Source organism: Haliotis cracherodii, unplaced genomic scaffold (genome assembly GCF_022045235.1).
Source record: "Haliotis cracherodii isolate W230 unplaced genomic scaffold, xgHalCrac1.p SCAF_1, whole genome shotgun sequence".
NCBI lineage: Eukaryota > Metazoa > Mollusca > Gastropoda > Lepetellida > Haliotidae > Haliotis > Haliotis cracherodii.
In genome coordinates this window covers 16,082,467-16,102,853 of record NW_027266264.1, presented here as the reverse complement: position 1 = coordinate 16,102,853, position 20,387 = coordinate 16,082,467, and the positions used below count along the sequence as shown (strand labels likewise).

The 20,387-nt window shown below is 37.4% G+C and overlaps 1 protein-coding gene and 1 long non-coding RNA gene across 3 annotated transcripts in view; one reads left to right on the top strand and one right to left on the bottom strand.

Moving 5' to 3' along the window:
- Nucleotides 1-20,387, top strand: part of LOC139473568 (uncharacterized) — a 481,685-nt gene that overhangs the window by 79,264 nt on the left and 382,034 nt on the right. The window lies entirely within an intron of this gene.
- Nucleotides 1-20,387, bottom strand: part of LOC139473534 (potassium channel subfamily T member 2-like) — a 96,828-nt gene that overhangs the window by 25,521 nt on the left and 50,920 nt on the right. The window contains exons 9-19 of the mRNA XM_071256157.1: nt 19,814-20,000; nt 18,288-18,452; nt 17,442-17,578; nt 16,464-16,527; nt 14,986-15,000; nt 11,265-11,373; nt 10,983-11,091; nt 10,114-10,263; nt 9,574-9,770; nt 8,754-8,894; nt 3,781-3,864 (exon numbers count right to left, since the gene is read on the bottom strand). Coding sequence (XP_071112258.1) covers nt 3,781-3,864; nt 8,754-8,894; nt 9,574-9,770; nt 10,114-10,263; nt 10,983-11,091; nt 11,265-11,373; nt 14,986-15,000; nt 16,464-16,527; nt 17,442-17,578; nt 18,288-18,452; nt 19,814-20,000 — 1,358 coding nt within the window. The remainder of the gene's footprint in view (nt 1-3,780; nt 3,865-8,753; nt 8,895-9,573; nt 9,771-10,113; nt 10,264-10,982; nt 11,092-11,264; nt 11,374-14,985; nt 15,001-16,463; nt 16,528-17,441; nt 17,579-18,287; nt 18,453-19,813; nt 20,001-20,387) is intronic.

The window sequence follows — 20,387 nt, the reverse complement described above, 5'->3', positions numbered from 1 at the left end:
ATTGTCTATGTGGAGTGTTGTCTGTGTGGAGTGTTGTCTGTGTGGGGTGTTGTCTGTGTGGGGTGTTGTCTATGTGGGGTGTTGTCTATGTAGGGTGTTGTCTGTGTGGGGTATTGTCTATGTGGAGTATTGTCTGTGTGGGGTGTTGTCTATGTGGGGTGTTGTCTGTGTGGGGTGTTGTCTGTGTGGGGTATTGTCTGTGTGGGGTGTTGTCTGTGTGGGGTGTTGTCTGTGTGGGGTGTTGTCTGTGTGGGGTGTTGTCTGTGTGGGGTGTTGTCTGTGTGGGGTGTTGTCTGTGTGGGTAATTGTCTGTGTGGGTAATTGTCTGTGTGGGGTATTGTCTATGTGGAGTGTTGTCTGTGTGGAGTGTTGTCTGTGTGGGGTATTGTCTATGTGGAGTGTTGTCTGTGTGGGGTGTTGTCTGTGTGGAGTGTTGTCTGTGTGGGGTGTTGTCTATGTGGAGTGTTGTCTGTGTGGGGTATTGTCTATGTGGAGTGTTGTCTGTGTGGGGTGTTGTCTGTGTGGGGTGTTGTCTGTGTGGGGAATTGTCTATGTGGAGTGTTGTCTGTGTGGGGTGTTGTCTGTGTGGGGTGTTGTCTGTGTGGGGTATTGTCTATGTGGAGTGTTGTCTGTGTGGGGAATTGTCTATGTGGGGTGTTGTCTGTGTGGGGTGTTGTCTGTGTGGGGTGTTGTCTGTGTGGGGTATTGTCTATGTGGAGTGTTGTCTGTGTGGGGTGTTGTCTGTGTGGGGTGTTGTCTGTGTGGGGTGTTGTCTATGTGGAGTGTTGTCTGTGTGGGGTGTTGTCTATGTGGAGTGTTGTCTGTGTGGGGTGTTGTCTGTGTGGGGTATTGTCTATGTGGAGTGTTGTCTGTGTGGGGAATTGTCTATGTGGAGTGTTGTCTGTGTGGGGTGTTGTCTATGTGGAGTGTTGTCTGTGTGGGGTATTGTCTATGTGGAGTGTTGTCTGTGTGGGGAATTGTCTGTGTGGGGTGTTGTCTGTGTGGGGTGTTGTCCGATTGGTGAATTTCCCTACACTGGTCTACTTCTCTGTGAAAAGTTGTCTCCCCTAGCTACCAGGATCTTCTGGTTGTGGTTTGAATCCCAAATTCACCCTGATTATCCCCCTTGGCTTTCAGTACCATTCCTGAAGGTGTCAGCACCGAGGGAACCATCTTTGACATGTCATGGCTTTTATCCTATATAAAGCTAAAACTGTAAAATAACAAAACTATTGTTCCAAGAGGGAGAAGCCCAACACATACACTTTTGATTTAAAAGATACATGGAAAAGAATACCTTATTATTTCTAAATTGCAATACCTTTCATAAAACCTTTGAAACCACTGAGATCGAAAGCTTACTTATTAAAAACCAACTTAAAAAGCAAAGCTTTGCTTGACATGACACACATGTAGGCAAATTCAAATGTTTATAAAAGTTATAATACATCTGTTAATCTGTTACTATCAAGAGAAAGTTTGAGTCAAGTCATATTGGATGTAATTAGTCATTAAAATGTTAAAATCAATTATTTTAAGTAAAATATCTGTTATATTAATAACATTTTAGTTTAATCAAGGACAAATATATCTGCTCTCATTGTGATAGAATTTCCAAGCAATGTTTAAATCTATTGCTGCATCTGCTTGCAAATTGAAGGCTTGATTTGTGATGATAATGGAGTGGCCTTTACTAGCCATGGGCAGCTGAATGACGCTGTTACACACTGGAATATTTAGCGGCAAAAATAACAATTTCTTTTCCTTCTTATTCAAGTACATTATTTAGGTGAGAAACTGTTCAATATCCTAATCAAGAGGATACATTTTCTATAGCTGATCAAAGGAAAATGCTGCCATGGTCTCCTTTCGCACAAAGTCATTTTTCGCTTACTGCCCACATTGTGGTTAACTTATATCAAAGCCAAATATTAAAACACTATTAAAAAATAATCTAACTCAAGTCATTTATGCAAAACTACAAGCACATAGCCACCTGTTAGGAGTCCTCAGCAAGTTAAAAAAATTGACTAGTTCTGTTTTTATTTGAGTTCCAGCATTCATCAGATTGGCCATGTGTTTGTGAGTTTGTTGTTTAACACCACACTTAACAATATTCCAGCTATATGACAGCATGCTGTAAATAATCAGGTCTGGACCAGACAATCCAGTGATGACATCATGAGCATCGACCTACGCAGCTGGGATTTGATGACATGTATCAACCAAGCCAGTGAGCCTGACCACCCGATCCCATTAGTCGCCTCTTACGACATCGCAAGCATGGGTTGCCGAAGACCTATTTTAACCCAGATCTTCATGGGTTACAAAGCCTTTTGGTTCAATTCCCTAGGGAAAAACAACAGTCACCGACTCGTTCACTCAATGACTGACAATGACACACACCATTGAGGTCAAGCAGAATGCTGTATTAATGTCAAGGTAGTCAAACATCATAATCCCATCACAAGGAAATCACAATGTTCAATTCAAGTCACATACAGACCACTTTGCCTCGAGCTCTTTTCTTTTGTTTGTCTATGATGGTGACACTTAATGAGTGTTTAGCTGTATTTTTTGCTCAACTGGATGATAAATGAGATACTACTTAAATACCTTTGCTTCTAACCAACTTACAGAAATAGGGATTTTCATTGCAAAGGGATAGAGACCAGTTATGAGAGTTGTCAACTGACCACGAGCCAAGAGAGATCATATCAGTTAAAAATGTTAATAACAGATGTTAAAGTAGTAAAACAAACAGAGATATAATGTTCAAACAGATTTCATGCAATCATGCAATATACAAGTTGTACATCTTAACACTTAAAAACAAGTTGTTTGAGCATACAACAACAGCCAAGCAATTACATGCTTCAACTCAAACTAAAATGATTCAATTCTATATGTAAAAACTAGATACTTCTGGAGTCATAACTTTGAAAAATCAAACATATAATAATTGCTAAACACTGTTATGTAATAATGCTGGGTTTATGAAATCAATATAATGTTACTTCATATTATTTGATACCTAACAAGAATCTTTTGGGATTGGTGCTCAACTGGTGTTATGTACTCTAACCAATATTATCTGACATTTGACTATCTTGCCATGGACATTTGACATGTCAACATTGACTGTAATCTAAAAATCAGTTCCATCAATATTTGTAATATTTATTGTCTGAGACCAGTCCAAGACATGTTCCTAGTCATCTTTAGAACAGTCGAATAAGTCTGGAGTACCAACTGATTTTTGTTCAAATGCATTTATATCTATACCATCCACAAATGTGCATTAGACATAACGAGGTCATGTGAGTGACCTTGATCCCATTTATATTGATAAAGATTTTGCTATATCGACCTTGATATTTGAACTTGGTTTACATCAATTTGTTAAAGCACACCTTAAAAAAAGTGTTGTTTCTTCTTTTTGAGCCATTAAGAAGAAAAGAAATGCCAATCTTGCTCAAAAAACACTTCAGCCGAAACAGAACTCTCTTTGATGGTCTGACTGTATTTGGGCACCATGGATCTGTGTTTACTCAAGTTATCATCACGTTAGCAAACATTATAACATGTCAGCGGTACTGAAGATGGCACAAAGGACGACGGACACTGCCCAAGTTAATAAGCTCTACTGGTCTATGACTAGATGAACTGATGACAGATATGACAATTCATACAGAGAAAAGTTACATTAATTAGATTATTCAGTCAGTTCTAAATGATGTGGTTGTTATTCAAAAGAAGTGTACATTCTTGATTTCTTACAAATCGGTCCTGTTTGAGTTGTTGAACTTGGAGACTGGCCATTTTCTTGAGTGTGACCATTCTGATCATTTCCTTGACCTTCACCTGGTTAGTGTGAGTGGTCATAAAAAGTTGACAAAATTAATGACATGCTAACACAAATTAATCCATGAATTAAGGACCTCCATCTGCCCTGTTGTAAGTTTATACTCATTAATATCATTTCCTGGCATGATCAAACCAAGAATGAAAACCATCTAACTTAGAAATGTGGCACTGTTGCTCATTTCAGAATGAGAGTATTTGCATGTTAATTATTATTAAAGATCAGACAGTTGCCACAAAACTGTCTTCTCTACTGCATTTATGACTTTGAGAATTGAGATACAGTCGAACCTTGTTGTGTTAAATTTGGATGTGCCAAATTCTTGGTTGTCTCAAACTCATTTGAGAGACCCAAGTGTCCAAATTAGGCATAAAGCTCCCCTGATATCTTGAACCCCTGATAACTTGAACCTTGTCCAGGTCCACACGGGTTTTACACCACGAGGTTCGTCTCTATTGTCCCAAACATAAAAACTTTGTATAGATTAATTCCTTTTCTTGTTTACCATTTGGTCAATAAGCCAAGATGGACGAGTCAGTAGTTAAAAAATAGGTTGTCAGGGTTGACATGAGGTTACTTTTGACCACACAAAAAGTATATTGTGCAATCAAAAACATAATTTTTCACTTTTGCAAAATTTTCACAGGCCCATCTGTAAGACAATGAAAGTTAGTCTGGCCCTATTGTAGCTTTCCATATAAGGCCATATGTAGACAATCTGGTCAGTGGCAGGTTAAAATTTTGGCCTGGATGTTGGTGGTGAATTTATTTACATTAAGTAACTTTTTAACAATATTAGTTCCACAAACCCAAAGATATCATTATTAGATGGAATATATATAAACTTACAGAAAGGGAAAAAGCATATGATCTCACTGGACTTGTGGTCAAGATGTAAGGAAAACACATTACCGTATTGGTTCTAATAATACACACCCTTACTTCATGAAGGCTAAATGTATCACTCAATCAAGGCCAGACTACATTTCTACTGCTTTACATATGAGACTACTGTAAATACTGCAAAATATACAAAGGGAGCAGGATTTGATTGCAAATGCTTACAAGATATGTTGTGTCTAAACATTTAATCCAGACTGGCAAGTGTTTATGTCTGGAAAGTAAAGCAGGTGCAGCCTCACCTTTTTCAGCCATTTCAAAACAAAAACTAACGTCTTATGTTCATGTTGGTCTCTCTCTGGTTGGCTTTAGTTAATGGGAATCATTTTTGTCCCCCAATCTTGTCATTTCATCCTTGAAAATACATAAATATGATCTGTCCCTTACCATTAAAACTAGGAACACTTAAAGTTCATCAAACTTTCCTTGTTCTGATACACTTACCTGGTACTTAGGAATTTTGAAAAATATGGTATTCTATTTAATCAAAATGAAAGCTTCTCACCAGCTTCTAAAAATCCCAGTCAAACAGGTGAAAATAAAAGCTATATCAACTAAATGACAATTACCAGTTCCACTTTTTTCCTATCATGGACAAAGAAACAGCACTGAGGTTCTGTAGCTCACTACTTCTACACCCATGTCCACATGAGTGCAGTTGGAAGATAGCAGGAATTCTTTTTCATTATATTTCAGAGGATAGTTTTCAATTTTTCAGTTTACCATGTTTACCACAGGGCCACGTATAGCCATACTATACTGACTGTACTGATTACACTAAAAAAAGACTTTTTTTTTAGTGTAATCAGTACATTCAGTATAGTATGGCTATACGTGGCCCTGTGATGTTTACAAACATAACCAATCTGTCATAAGTCATAAAATACAATTAACATTATTGGCATTTGTTGTCATTTGATGGAAAATTTGTTGGAAAACAACTTGACATCCTTGGCCTAAGCAACTTTTGACAAATGGAATACAATGTATACAATACTGAATTACCCACATGCAATTTTAATTTTAGGACCTACCTGAGATTACCGTGTCAGTAAAAATTCCATAAGCTTTATGGTAAAGAACTGTGTTCTTTCTTTGTTTGCTGATCGTTGACAAAAATTTGGAAAAAAACTTCATACAAATATATATCAGTTATTTACAAAACTTCCCAGTCAGTTAATAGAGAGGTATAATTGTGAGGGAAACGTAAGAGAATGACTCCAGACAAAATATCCCTTTAAAGTTTCATTATTGTCATTCAAAGAAACACTTCTATTGGTCATTATGTTTTGAAAAGCTCAGCACTTTATGCCTTATGATTTTAGACAAGAAGCCTCATAAATATGATGCTTCTCTTTCTACCGAAACTTCAAATTTCTAGGAAGAAATCCATCCATATCAATCTTTCAAATATTGTTTTATTGGGGGTTTTTTTAATTCTTAAGTACCCATTATGACGTTAGTAAGAAGTTGACCTCTATCGGTGACAGAAAACATGCCATGGCATAAGCTCATTAGGGCCTAGTGTCAAAGTGACCTTAAATACTATTGTCCAGGTTCAAATTACTGAGTGAGTTTAGTTTTACGCCGTTTTTAGAAACATTCCAGCAATATCACTATGGGGAACTCAAGAAATGGGCTTCACACATTGTACCCATCTTGGGAATCGAATCTGGTTCTTCGGTTTGGCAAGTGAACGCTTTAACCTATAGGCTCCCCTTATTACTGACATTTGTTAAGTCACAATTCACATTTTTACACATAAAATCCAGCAGAAATGCAGGGTTAACATAGTAATTATCAACTGCATTTAATGATGTAAGTTTTAGGGTCATAGCATCTAAAATGGTTTGATCAAGTGATCTGAACCTGTAAATACTTTCATATAGCAGTGGTAGAAAGAGTCTATGTTTTTCACAAATATTGCTGTTAAAGTAACTAGTTTAAAATTGAGTTTATATAATAGTATAATTACGTTATTCTGAACGTGAAATACACATATCCCCGCCAATATGACATGTTCAGTTGTGTGCAAGTCATTTGCCCTCCAGAAATGAGCACTAACACCATTTTCGGTCAAAATCGTTGCTATGGAAACTTGAAAAATATTTTTTTCAAAGATCCCAAACTATCAAAAGGCACCAGTTTTACCACAAGACTTATCTATGTGCCAAGTTTGGTTAAGATATCTCTCATGATTTTTTAGTTCTGTCTGAAAAAAAATGTGACAGACGGACAGACGGAAAGACGAAAGGATGGACGAACAGCACCCATTCCTATATCCCCCTTCCACTTCGTGCTGGGGTATGTTAACATGGATGATGTTTACTTATTCACTGTACAGGCATATACACAAGCTCCTCACAGCGATAGTCCGTTCGGGGAGCTCTCTATACTATCGCTGCCTCCAGTCAAAACTCCCCACAGTGATAGGTGGCCCCAACCATGCTTGGAGTTGAACTCGCAACCGAATGACCATTATGTTAACAAACAAGTGACGACTGTCGTGACGCCGAATACACTTACTGCTGATAAATTACGTTCTTTGTTTGTCAATTTCTATTTCTATTTCATTAAAAGTATCATCTTTAATCGATATAGTAAGAATGTAAGGGAGAAGTTGGTTGATTTTCCGATAGTCTGCAATCTCAAACCAATCTGATTATTATAACAACAGAGTAAATTCATCTGGAAATCATGGTCAGTCGTAAACCTTTTCAAAATGAAATATGATGGCATTCTCAAAGACATAAACAAAAGTATAAACGTTACTAATATGGGGTTACAGGGCAAATTTCAAGATTCTTGTAATGTTCCCGCCCACACTGGTGGCAGCGATGTTACCGAGAGTGTAACGAAGGTGTCACGCGCTGGGAAGGAGCTTGGCACATACAATACAAAGGGACACAACTCTGTCACTACTGACAGAATATGACAATTCCATGCCTAACATTCTGACCTCCACTCAGTCTGGTTAAATAGCCATTTGAGGTAATCATAATTAGCAAAGATAATGAAAAGTGTATCTAAGATGTCCATGAATTGGGTTACAAAATCTAGATATATGATCAGTCTCATCACCTAAATCAAGACAGACTCTTTCATTGAAACATCAATGTCTCCTACATACTGTTAAGTAACACACGGTTAAGTAACACACACAACACAAACTGTTAATGAACACTGCAATGTATGGAGTTAGTCACAAACACATTGTAAATACTTTGAACAGGGAATCATGTACAACGACAACACAGTTCATTCAAATAAAACAATAAAAATATGAACACATTACACGTTTAATGGATAGCAACTTTTCGACATTTCAGAGCTTCTTCTTGCTCCATCAGGAGAAGAAACAAGAAATAGCTCTGAAACATCATGACAAAGTATAAAAAAAGTTGCTATCCATAAAAAGTGTCATGTATTCATGTTCTTCCAACTTCTTAATGCCTATCAAAGACTGTATTGACAAAAACAACACAAACTTGAGAAATTCTTTGAGCATGTCAGTAATCCTCTGTAAACTTGACGCATGAGCCTTATCTAGTAAACAGTTCTCCCAAAACTAGTCATGGGTTATATGACCAAGGTAAATATCAGTGAAGCAGGTATTTAACATTATTTTTGCCAACTTAATGGACTAACTCTGATATCCCGCACAACAGATACCGCTTTGTAAAATGAGGGGAATTTTAAAAATACAAAAGTGTGGATGTTGTAAATAGCAATATTTCAGCTTAACTATGGAGGGCAATAAACAGTCGGGGGCCATATAATACACAACTGCACATGATTTTGTCGTCAAATTTAGATCCCTTGATAGAACCATTGAACTTCAAGCATTCCTTAAGTTAGAGGGAAAATACGAGAGACATTATTTAATATAATGGGAGCGATTTAAACATACTCAAAGAACCTCTTAATAAACACGACACACAATTTAAACAAGTAGACTGTGACTGTATGATGTGTAGACTGTACATACTTTCTCCAGTCTGCATGAGACGGCGAGAGATGGAACTGCCGAGCTGGGACGTTATCGTGCTGAACACACTCTCATCATCTTCTACATCCTCTCCTTCACCCTCCGACTGCAGCCATTTCTGGATCTCGTTAGAAATCAACTCTGAAAACAATGAGCAAACATGAATCATTTTGAGAGCTGGGAATTATCAGAACAGTAATTATTTGGTAATTTGTTTTTCAAAGAGGATCTACTGTTTTGTCAAAACTTAAACACAATCTATTTCATTATTGAAGCAAATGTATTTAAACCAAATCCAATTTGTTTTTAACATCAAACACACTGACCTCTGCTAATATCCTAATGATGTTAATCGACCACAGTAACATCAAACACCTTTCCCATTGTTCTTATTCTTATGATGTTAATCGATCACAGTAGCATCTAACACCTTTCCCATTGTTCTCATCCTTGTGATGTTAATCGATCACAGTAACATCTAACACCTTTCCCATTGTTCTCATCCTTATGATGTTAATCGATCACCTTCATCTAAAACACCCTACCTATGTTCTCATCCTTGTGATGTTAATCGGTCACCTTCATCGAAAACATCCTCACCTATGTTCTTATGCTTATGATGTTAATCGATCATCTTCATCTTAAACACCCTCACCTATGTTTTTATACTTAGGATGTTAATCGATCACCTTCATCTTAAACACCCTCACCTATGTTCTCATCCTTATGATGTTAATCGGTCACCTTCATCGAAAACATCCTCACCTATGTTCTTATACTTATGATGTTAATTGATCACCTTCATCTAAAACACCCTCACCTATGTTCTTATTCCTGTTGGCAGAGACGGACACATTCTCCATGGCGCCAGACTTGATCTTGGAGTTCTCCTCTCGCGTGACCCCCATGTAGAAACAATAGTCTGATCCCTTCAGGATGTAATCAGGGCCAGGATTGAGCTGCAGACTCGGCTCGGACTTTGTCACATCTAACACAGCTACCAGAGACACCCCAAATCTGTGGCCAAGGAAAGCATTCATGGTGTTAACCAGAAATCAGCCGAGTATTCCCAAAATAAAATTTCTACCAACACTGCCATACCACTGTTCTGGACTTCAGATATCTACATTTCAAAACAATATTTAAAATATAAAATGCTTATCTATCCAAAATGAATCCCATACGCCCTGATTATGTTCTAGCTGTGCCATCATGCCCATGCTTGTGGATTTCACCAAAGAGGTAAACGTCTAAAACCTGCATCACTCCCGGCTTTCCTCCCACAAGCTGACACTGTGACATAATCACTGCTGTTCAAACAGTGTTACCCCGGCTCACTCATCGTCATTGTCATCATCACCTGGTATGAGCACACGCGGAGGCCTCTGTGAACTTCTTGCCGTCGTACTGTTTGAAGAAGGCACTCCGATTCAGCTGGATGTGGTACACCTCGTTGCCCGAGTGTCTGCCATACACCTGTTGCCATGCTTCTGTTGCCAATTCCCCCTCTCTGACCACACAATCAAAGTAGATGAAATCAAGGAAAGAAAACAGACAATCAGATATTTTTTTTTCCAAAATACTTTTTATGTTCTTGACCCAGAACCTGGTTTATTACTGTGTTCCCATTAACCGGTAATTACCATTTTATTTATCGGTAAAATTAGGTTTGGAACGTTTTTTCATCTGACTGCCAGTCCCTGTGGACTGGCAAATAGAGTACCTTATACATCTTTGTTGTTGAACAAAACATCGGCAATATTCATAAAAGTAGATTTTTAAAACAAAGTCAGTTTATCTGTTAACATCAGGGTTCCCCCTTGTCTATTTTAAGTGAAAGGAAATAACATTTCGCTTTCCTTCAAGGTTAAGTATATATTTTAAGTGACTTAGTCTCGGAATATTCAAAAGAAAGAAGAGATAATTGTGACGGAACTTTGTGTGAATGACGTGAAGATCTAACTAAGTTACTTCAGAGTTTAGGTCATTGCATTGAACATGACGTTGAAAGAATTAACATCAGGTAACTTTCATACGTTTTTATTAGTTGAAAGTTGGGACTGACAAAAATTATGGGGACTGGTAATTTTTAAAATTAGCAGTCCAGAAGGACTCAAGGTTTTAAAAACCAGCAGGAACACTGTATTGTTAGTGTATAGTTGCTGTCCGTCATAACCAATACAAGGGCACATAAATTAAATTATAAGTATGTCTGTAATCTCTACTTACCTCCCCCTTGATGTGTGTAACAGCAAGGTAACAAGGGTAGACAACCCTGGGTACAGACAGTTGTTAGCCAGTAAAGCATATTTAAACTCATCTTCACAAACTACATGTTCTGTAAAGAGAAGAAAATAATGGGAGACTCAAATGAATGTAAATATTTGTATAACTTAATCAAATATGTAACTATTTGCAAACACAAAATAAATTGGACATGATTGAAGTCCTTTTTAATTTATAGTTTGATGAAATAAATATTTCTAAAAAGATTTCTCAATCAAGGCCCACCTGCAAATTTCACATGCATCTTATTTTCTGCACGGAAAAGCTGCACATATTGTCGACACTTTGGTGCAAAATCCTTCACAGCCCACGACCGTAAAATTGTATGCTGGTCCTGAAAAAAATGGAAATATCATTTTACCATTAAAATGTCATTGTCACAGAACAATAAGTACAGACACAATTGTTCATAATGGGTTTTTTTCAAAGTATTTATCATAAACACAGTCTCTGCTGATATTGTATGGAAATACAAAATCTATTCATTTAAAGGCTTTAAATAGTAACAGTCAAATATACTGATAATTTTATCCAACATTACTGAGAGACCAAAAGATTAGTTAATCAACTGCAATATTTTCTGTTTAAAATATGTTCTTAAATTAAGTAAAAATGGAAAATTGAATTAGTAAAATTAAGGAGCTAATTGAGTGCAATGAAACAATTTAAAAATATCAAACATTTTTCGTTTGTATGTCAAATTTCAGTAACATACAATGAGATAACACTAGCTCAAAAAATCCCTTTGTTTTTAAAGCAATTAAACATTCAAAAATAAAATTTCTATCTCAAAAGGCTCCTTTTGTTGAAGAGTGTAAATAAATTATAAAATGAATAAATATTTACTGTAAATAGAGACTTAGATTCTTAGAAAATGATGTGAATAAACCAATTACCCAAGTATGTGACTAACATGCTTCAAATGTATGTATTATGTCTGCAAGAAATAAGCTGTTCAAAAGTTATCCTGACAGTTCCTCTAGTCAATGTGTTATTATCATTATTATTAATCTACAAATAGAATTATGATGTGGAGATAAATGTACTGTGTTCTCAATGTTCAGCCATAATACCAGTAGATTTGACAGCACTCAGTTGAACTTGGAACATAGGAACAGAGTGAGGTACTGGTAGCGTCGCTCTCTATTGAAAAGATAGTATGTTTATCTCTGTTCTACCATGACCAATTCGAGAAGGAACCTTAATGTCATCACCAGGTTTGTGGCAGTGAATGAGCATGCAAAGTTTGTAAACAATTGAGTCTTGACCAAACAAACCAGAGGCTGACAGCATGAACAACTTTGGATAATGATTGTATCTACACTGAAATAACATGGAAAATCTTTCTGTGTTGATGCAGTCTTCTAAATTGACTATTTTATCAAGAGACATGTTATTGTGATTTGAAACCTCTGATTAACCTATCAGAAATGAGTATTTCAGTCATGGTAAAACAAAGCGTTAAAAGCTATTCTTGTTTTCAAAATGTTTTAATGCAGGGAAAATTACCAAAATACCAACTCCAGCTAGGGCTGTGTATTGGCAAACCAACTGTATTGCATTATATGGCAATACAGGTATCTGTATTGTGATACGTATAACGATATATTTGGACCAAATGTGTTTGACAGTGATTGACACTGATTGTACATGCAGATCCTATTTTCTACATACAAAAGTAAATATTAGTCGGAGTGGCCAGTCGCCGCCATTTTGTAGTCATGGATACAGGGGAGATAACAAGTGGGAGAAAAATACGTTTCTGCAATTTTGTCAATCAATTGGGATCAAAAAGGGAAACATAATTAGTGGTGAGGTGAGGTCAGATGGGTTAACGTCGCGGCCAAGATGATTGCACTTGTATAGTGACGTGCATGCATGTGCATGTGGCTGCTTGTTCTATACCAGACTAATGCTGATTTTATACTGCTACCCCACCGAGAAACGATGCCACAGTTAAACATGAATACCCCACTCAGACACTGTCTACTGACTCCGAGCCAACCAGTCCTCGTTTTAGCCCCTTAACGCCGAGCGCCAGGCAGGGTAACAACAAGTACTATCTCTTAACGTCTTTTTGGTATGATGCAGCTGGGGATAGAATCGCCAACCTTCCTCTCTCCCATCATTTGTGAAAGAGTAGTTTTGTGTAGAGTTATGTGTAGATGTTAGGTTAAATGATATAAATAATAACAAAACTTGTTACATATTTTTTATCCAAAACACCGGAACACAAAAAAGGTATGCAATACTTATCATTTGAAAAGCATATTACACAAAAAACTATTGAACACTTTTACAACCTCTGAGGTCATGACCATTAAGAGTGAGAGTAAGCAGTATTTCATGCTGCGTTAAGAAACATAAAAAAAAAGAACACAGGGGCTTTACACATCGCACCCATGGGAAGAATCCAACCCAATGATTGTTCATACTGAGTGGATGGCAAGTGGCTTCAGGGACCATGGTTTGTAGTGCAGAGTTCCTTCCCTTAGTTCTGTAGAACACAAGCTCCTCACAGCGATAGCCCTTATGCAGAGCTCTTTATACTATCACTGCCATGTCAAAGCTCCCCACTGTGATAGGTGGCTACAACCATGCTTGGAGTCGAACTCACAACTGACTGACCATTATGTTTACAAACAAGTGATGACTGCTGTGACGCCAAATACTCTTACCCCAACTAAATTATTTCTTTTTCTGTTTCATTATCATGTTCTTGATATAGTAAGAATGTAAGGGAAGGGGAAAGTTGGTTGATTTTCCGTTTCTGTAATCTCGAAACAATTTGATCAAACAAACAAAAAGCTAAATTCACCTGGGAAATATGGTCAGTCGTAATCCTTTTCAAAATTAACTATGGCATTCCCAAAGATATAAACAAAAGTATAAACGTTTCTACATTTGGGTTAGAGGGTAAATTTCAAGATTCTTTAAATGGCTGCGCCCACACTAGTGGCAGCAATGTTACTGAGAGTGCAAAAAGGTGTCACACACTTGAAGGAGCTTGTGTGGAACCATCACTTTGGACTACCCTTAAACATTAGGCTTAATTGCCATTTCCTGAAATACTGTTCAAAGTGACATGAAAACAAATTCACTCATGAGTGACAATGCCGACAACAGATTCATCCAGGTGTGAAGAGGGAATAGGAATCTAGTGCAGTGAATGCATGTCTGAATACAGTAGCAATCGGGATCATTCCAAGAGACAAATATGTCACACAACTCAAAAACAATCAAAGCTATAAACAACATATTTTCTAATCAAGTTAAAAGACACTAATGTTGGAATATATCCAGAATGAAAACCCTAAACAGACCTCCTTACTCAACAATGATGACAAAAACAACACATTAATTGACAGAAATCTTCTGAACACAAGATTTTTTTACCCAAGCCATCAATCAGACATTCAATATACATGCATACACTGATTCATTAATAATAATACTCATAATCATAATTATAAAATCTCTGATAACTTCTGGGTGGGTTTGACTGGGAGCGCTTCCTGGGAGAAGTCCCAATCGCTGTCTGAGCTGCGTGTATAGAGGGGGCAAGGGTCCTGAGCTGATGATGAACCTAACGAGCGATCACCCAAACCCTCTTTGATGCATTTTTTTATTTTAATCTGTACATGATGATGATGATGATGATGATGATGATGATGATGATGATGTACATCAACCATCTGATCTAACTGTTATTTCTAACTACCATAAAAATGAGAAATGTTATCGGATCATGAATTATGGTTAACCTGAATGAATACTTACTTGTGTTTTTAACTTCACTGTGTGTTAAAAGCATTGCAATAAATGAAGCTATCATTAATGAGTACATTTGTGTTTACTTGAGGGTCTCTCAGGGTTTCTGTACGTGTGAAAAAGATGTGAAAATGCTGTATGCAAATATGAACCCTAACAGACCCTCTTTACTTACAAAACGAATCATTTCCTGTTTTGAAACAAACACAGTGACAGCACATGACAAAACAATCAAAACAAACAATACTTTTGTTTCGCACTTCTGGACAAAATATAATCGAGACTTGTCTCTTTTTGACAAGCAATATGAACATTGGCAGTAGTTTTTGTTATTTTTCTGTAAAAAATTAAATATTGACTTTCTTTCTTGATCCTTTGTTTCATAAAAAGATTGTAAAAGAAACAATTATTTCAAGAAAATAAGCATTCTTTCTGTAATTAAAAGAAATTTCCATTTTTGCTTTTGAGTACTGACTTGGAACCTAAGTCGTCAATCCATTATGGAACAATTACAGAGGAATTCAGTTATACTGAGGGGCAAAAGAAAGTATACTGAGTTTGTTTCTTATGTACTTGCAACTTGAAATATTGGTTGTAAACCTTGATTACATCTGTTTAACTATCACTCCTTCCTGCAACAGGCTGCATACTGCAATCTGTGGCTGGGTAATTTTGTGTAAAAATAAATTGGTTCAACAAAGATTGGGGTAAGAAATGAATATGCAACCACATAAACCCTCCAAAAGCATATTTATTGATTTTCTTCCTAAGATGTCTGAGATACCCATAGGCATTTGTGCATAAAGCAAATTTCTCTCTAATTTTAAAAAGTTGAAACCAAATTATATTTAAAAAAAAACAAAAAACATGTAGAAGTATTCTGTGGTTGCTCATTAAGCGCCAGTACAGTTCCTTTTTTGGATCTGATATCACTGACTTAGATATTTTCAACTGAATATAAAACATGACAAAATCAACTCAGACGTATAGTTTTTTCTGCCCCTCAGTTTATTATGACCTGAAAGTCATCATGTTGAAGTAAGAAATCTGTATGGTTTTTCGAACAGCAGCACAAGTACGGGGACATACAGTATACATGCTCACTGCTTTTCTTAAGGCCAATAACATCAACAGAATTACATCAAGGAATCAGGGCACTAGATACACGGAACACACCATGCACACACAAGTAAGCTGTCTTACTTGATGCTTGGACGCAACCAACTTCCTGCTGCCTTAAGAGACAGAAGAAGGATATAAAAATAGGGGCAACAACCTCTGTCCAGATTCTCAAAAAGTGTTTGTTTTCACCTCCAAATGCAAACATTTAACTCTCCACCTAAAACATTAGTATATGAGTACCAGTATCTATAATAACCTTCATTGTCCACACACAGAGAATGTTATCTGTACAATTGTTATATTTTATTATACCCATATGACTGTATTTCTAATAAAATGTTTATCCAAATCACACACATTCAATACAGCACCAGTTTACTTTGATGGCATCAACAAGCAGAGTGGAATCTGAATAAATAGCCCAACACCAATCTAGGTCATTTCTACTGATCTGTAAAGTCATGTAATATTTATGCCCTTAAAATACATTTCCTTATTACATGGAAACACCCATTCCATAAAGGTACTTACGGCTTTGTCTCGACATCCGCAGTTCTTTGCAGCAAGAAAGAAACAAGCTTCAGCATCATTGATTCTATAACAAAGATGAGTGATAATTGATACCCTTCAAGGATAAGATTAGATCTTAACAACCATCTTCACTCTCTGAAGTGGATTGTGACCAAAGATAATTAGAGTGCATTCTTCCAATGGTCAATGTACATAATTGTACATACTTTAGAGACATAATTACAAATATTTTGGGGGGTTAATTCACATTTCCTTATAAATCTACAAATGGAGAGACAACACTCAAATGAATTGTTTGACAAGTATTACTTAGAAGTTGACGGATGACAAAGTAGACACAATTTATGGATAACAACTTCTTTAATGCTGTAAAGGTGTCTTGCTTGATAACAGTATAAGCATCTATACCGAAACATCTCACTTTACAGTATAGAAGTTGTTATCCATGAATTGTGTCTACTCACACTCAAATGGACATTTACATACATTTCTAGAGGTCAGAAGCCTCAAAATAATGATGAACAATTTTCCTAAAGCTGCAGGTCCACAATGGACTCTTACCAACACCTCTTGAGATGCTGTTCTCAAAGTAGGAGCTGATATGCCTCACAAGAACACCGAGGGGGTCGGTAGCTTATTGGTTAAAGCCTTCTCTCGTCACACCGAAAACCCACCCGGGTTTGATTCCCAGCATGGATACAATGAGTAAAGCCCATTTCTGGTGTCCCCTGCCATGAAATTGCATGAATATTGCTCAAAGTGGCATAAAACCATACTCACTCACTCACTCACTCACTCATACAGAACACTGAGGCGGTCGGGTAGCCTAGCCGAAAACCCGGGGTCGATTCCCAGCATGGTAAAGCCCATTTCTGGTGTCCCTTGCCATGAAATTGCATAAAACCATACTCACTCACTCACTCACAAGAACACTGATGGTCTATTTCCTGAAGCCTCGTGGTCAAAAAGAACACCTACCGACACCTCTTGAGGTCTATGTCCTTCAGGGCAGATCCTCTGATGTACAGGACCCTGTTGGCCCACTTAGGATCCTTGAGGATCATCTGCATGCTGGTGTCCAGCTCATCGGAGCTCATCAGCACCACGGTGTGTTCCTGACACAGAAACATTGGTTGGTTGGTTGGTTGGTTGGTTGGTTGGTTTGTTAATTAAAGCCGCACTCAGCAATATTCCAGCTATATGACGGCGGTCTGTAAATAATCGAGTCTGGACCAGACAATCCAGTGATTAATATCATGACCATCGATCCACGCAATTGGGATACGATGACATGCATCAACCAAGTCAGCGAGCCTGACCACCTGATCCTGTTAGTCGCCTTTTATGACAAGCATAGTCGCCTTTTACGGCAAGCATGGGTTGCTGAAGACCTATTCTACCCCGGAATCTTCACGGGTCCACACAGAAACATTGGCTCCAATAGATGTTGCAATACTACAAAAAACATTTAAGATGCTCACATGGTTTGACTGCTTGTCTCTGATGGTATGTTCTGGAATTTCTGAATTATTTGGAAGGAATATCTTTTTCTATTGAATTAATGTGGGGAAACTTACATGATAATACATTGTTGTTGAATCTAGTTTCCTATCACCATCTAGTAACATTGTTACTATGATCATGTTCACACTTTAGAAATGATTTGGGTCACGAGAGAATGAAATCCTAATTGACACATAAGGCATTTTGGTAAATATATGTTTGTTTCATTTGATATGTTAATCAACAAAAACCAATAATTCAAAATACACGGTTCTGCCCATCAACAATGTTTCAGCAGTGGAAGCCATACAATATACATACCTCCAGTTTAGGATGGGCGTAGAACTCATTCAGGAAGTTCATGACAGTCTCTGTGGTGAGCGAAGTGGAACACACGACCACGTGCTTGTTGCGCGCAGCTTTCCGGCGGCCATATTCCCCACCTGACTGTTTCCTCTGCACGTAGGTGGAGCCGATCTCTTCAAGCTGAGGAACATAGGGTACTCACACTTTCCAATCTTGTAAATGATATACAAAATTTCAATAATTCTCAGATATATAGAGTGAGTGAGTGAGTATGGTTTTACGCCACTTTTAGAAATATTCCCGCAATATCACGGCGGGGGACACCAGAAATGAGCTTCACACATTGTACCCATGTCGGGAATCGAACCCAGGTCTTCGGCGTGACGAGCCAACGCTTTAACCACTAGGCTACCCGACCGCCCTCAGATATGTAGACTATTGAAGGGTACATTATAAGTTGTAGCAGGATCATGAGGGGTACATGGATTTAATGCATCCCACCTTAGGTTTTATACCATGAGCCGGAGGTAAGTGGTAGACTATGTAACGAGGGACCCATGAAACCCCATGTACCCCGAGTGATCCTGCTGTAACAAATTTATCTTACATGTTTTAATACGACATTGTAAAAGAATTTTTAAAAATTCAAAATTGATAGAAAAGGACTGTTCAATTGAGCCTAGGTTAACTTGTGCTATGTCACATGACTTTCATTGACTCGGAAAAAACGTGCCTTATATATAAGGGATTTATTCTGGCTCTCAGAAATCCATGTTTAGCCTGACTTGTTCATGGCGTGGTATGAGAGATTTATACTCTTAAATTATGTTTGAATAGAAAATAGTTATTTCTTGCTTCAACTAAGAACATATAGTATTTTGTCTCTTTTTACTTATTGTACAGAGCTGTTGGTCAGCTTTCAGGAAGACAAAATAGACAATGTTTAACATGACAGCTAGTTAAAGTATGTATCATATGAGACTGAATATACATATTTATTTGGACATATCTAAAGGTGCCCACACAACACACACCTAATTAACTGGGAAACATGATGAATGCAACTTTATCATTATGTCAGGTTGGATGAGTGCTTTTGCATTGGGTTCATGCAACTATTTTGTCTCAGTTAAATCACTGAATGTCAGCTTGATGAGACCAAAGTGTCCTGTCATGGATTTTTAACATTATCAGGATACATCATGGATTCATCCCTATGCCATGAGATGCCCCAAAGTAACACAACTCTGCACAACAATCCTTGCAAATCTTGGGTTCAAAATCACTATCAGCAGATCCTGGCCGCGATGACTGAGGACAACTCTATGTAGTTATTACACAACCAATGCACACTGGTTAGGATTAATCACATACATAAATATAAATTATATTACAATAAATAATTTCTTGGTTAATTGAAGGAAGAATTTATCTATCATATTTTTTAGACTTTTTGCAATTTGTTCACGAAGGTCAGATTATATGACTCTCGTTCATTGAAACAAGCTGTTACAAGGCAGATGACCACTCTAGTCACTTACCTGTCTTGGTATAAATGCAAAAGCAACACAGATCATGAAAAGCATGAAGAGGCGACCGACCCATATGTCGGGGGATATGTCGCCATACCCGACAGTTGAGAAGGTCACTATCACAAAGTACACAGACTCAAACATGTTGAGCTTCACAAGTGCACTGGATCTTTGGATGTGCTGGATGCCACAGATACTGTCAACACAAAGATGAACCAAATATGTAAATATTCACTACATATAATCATCATGATCAACATAATAATCATCATGATCATCAACATAATAATCTCTATACAACATAAATATTCATCATGATGACCAACTAAGATAGTCATGACTGATGCTTTTTCCCTGCTCCATCATCAATACCATCAACACACATTATAATTAGATTTTTATTCTGATACGATACCATAAGGCGACCTCCATAAGGCAGTATCAGGTCAACACTGAATGATCCTTGACCGTGAAATGTGAAAGAAGTGTTGTCACAACAAGTGGTAAAGCAGAAGTTATGGAGCTGGGCAAACGGAAGTTGTAAGTATCGGAGGGACACACGATTTTGCCGAAATTACTGTAA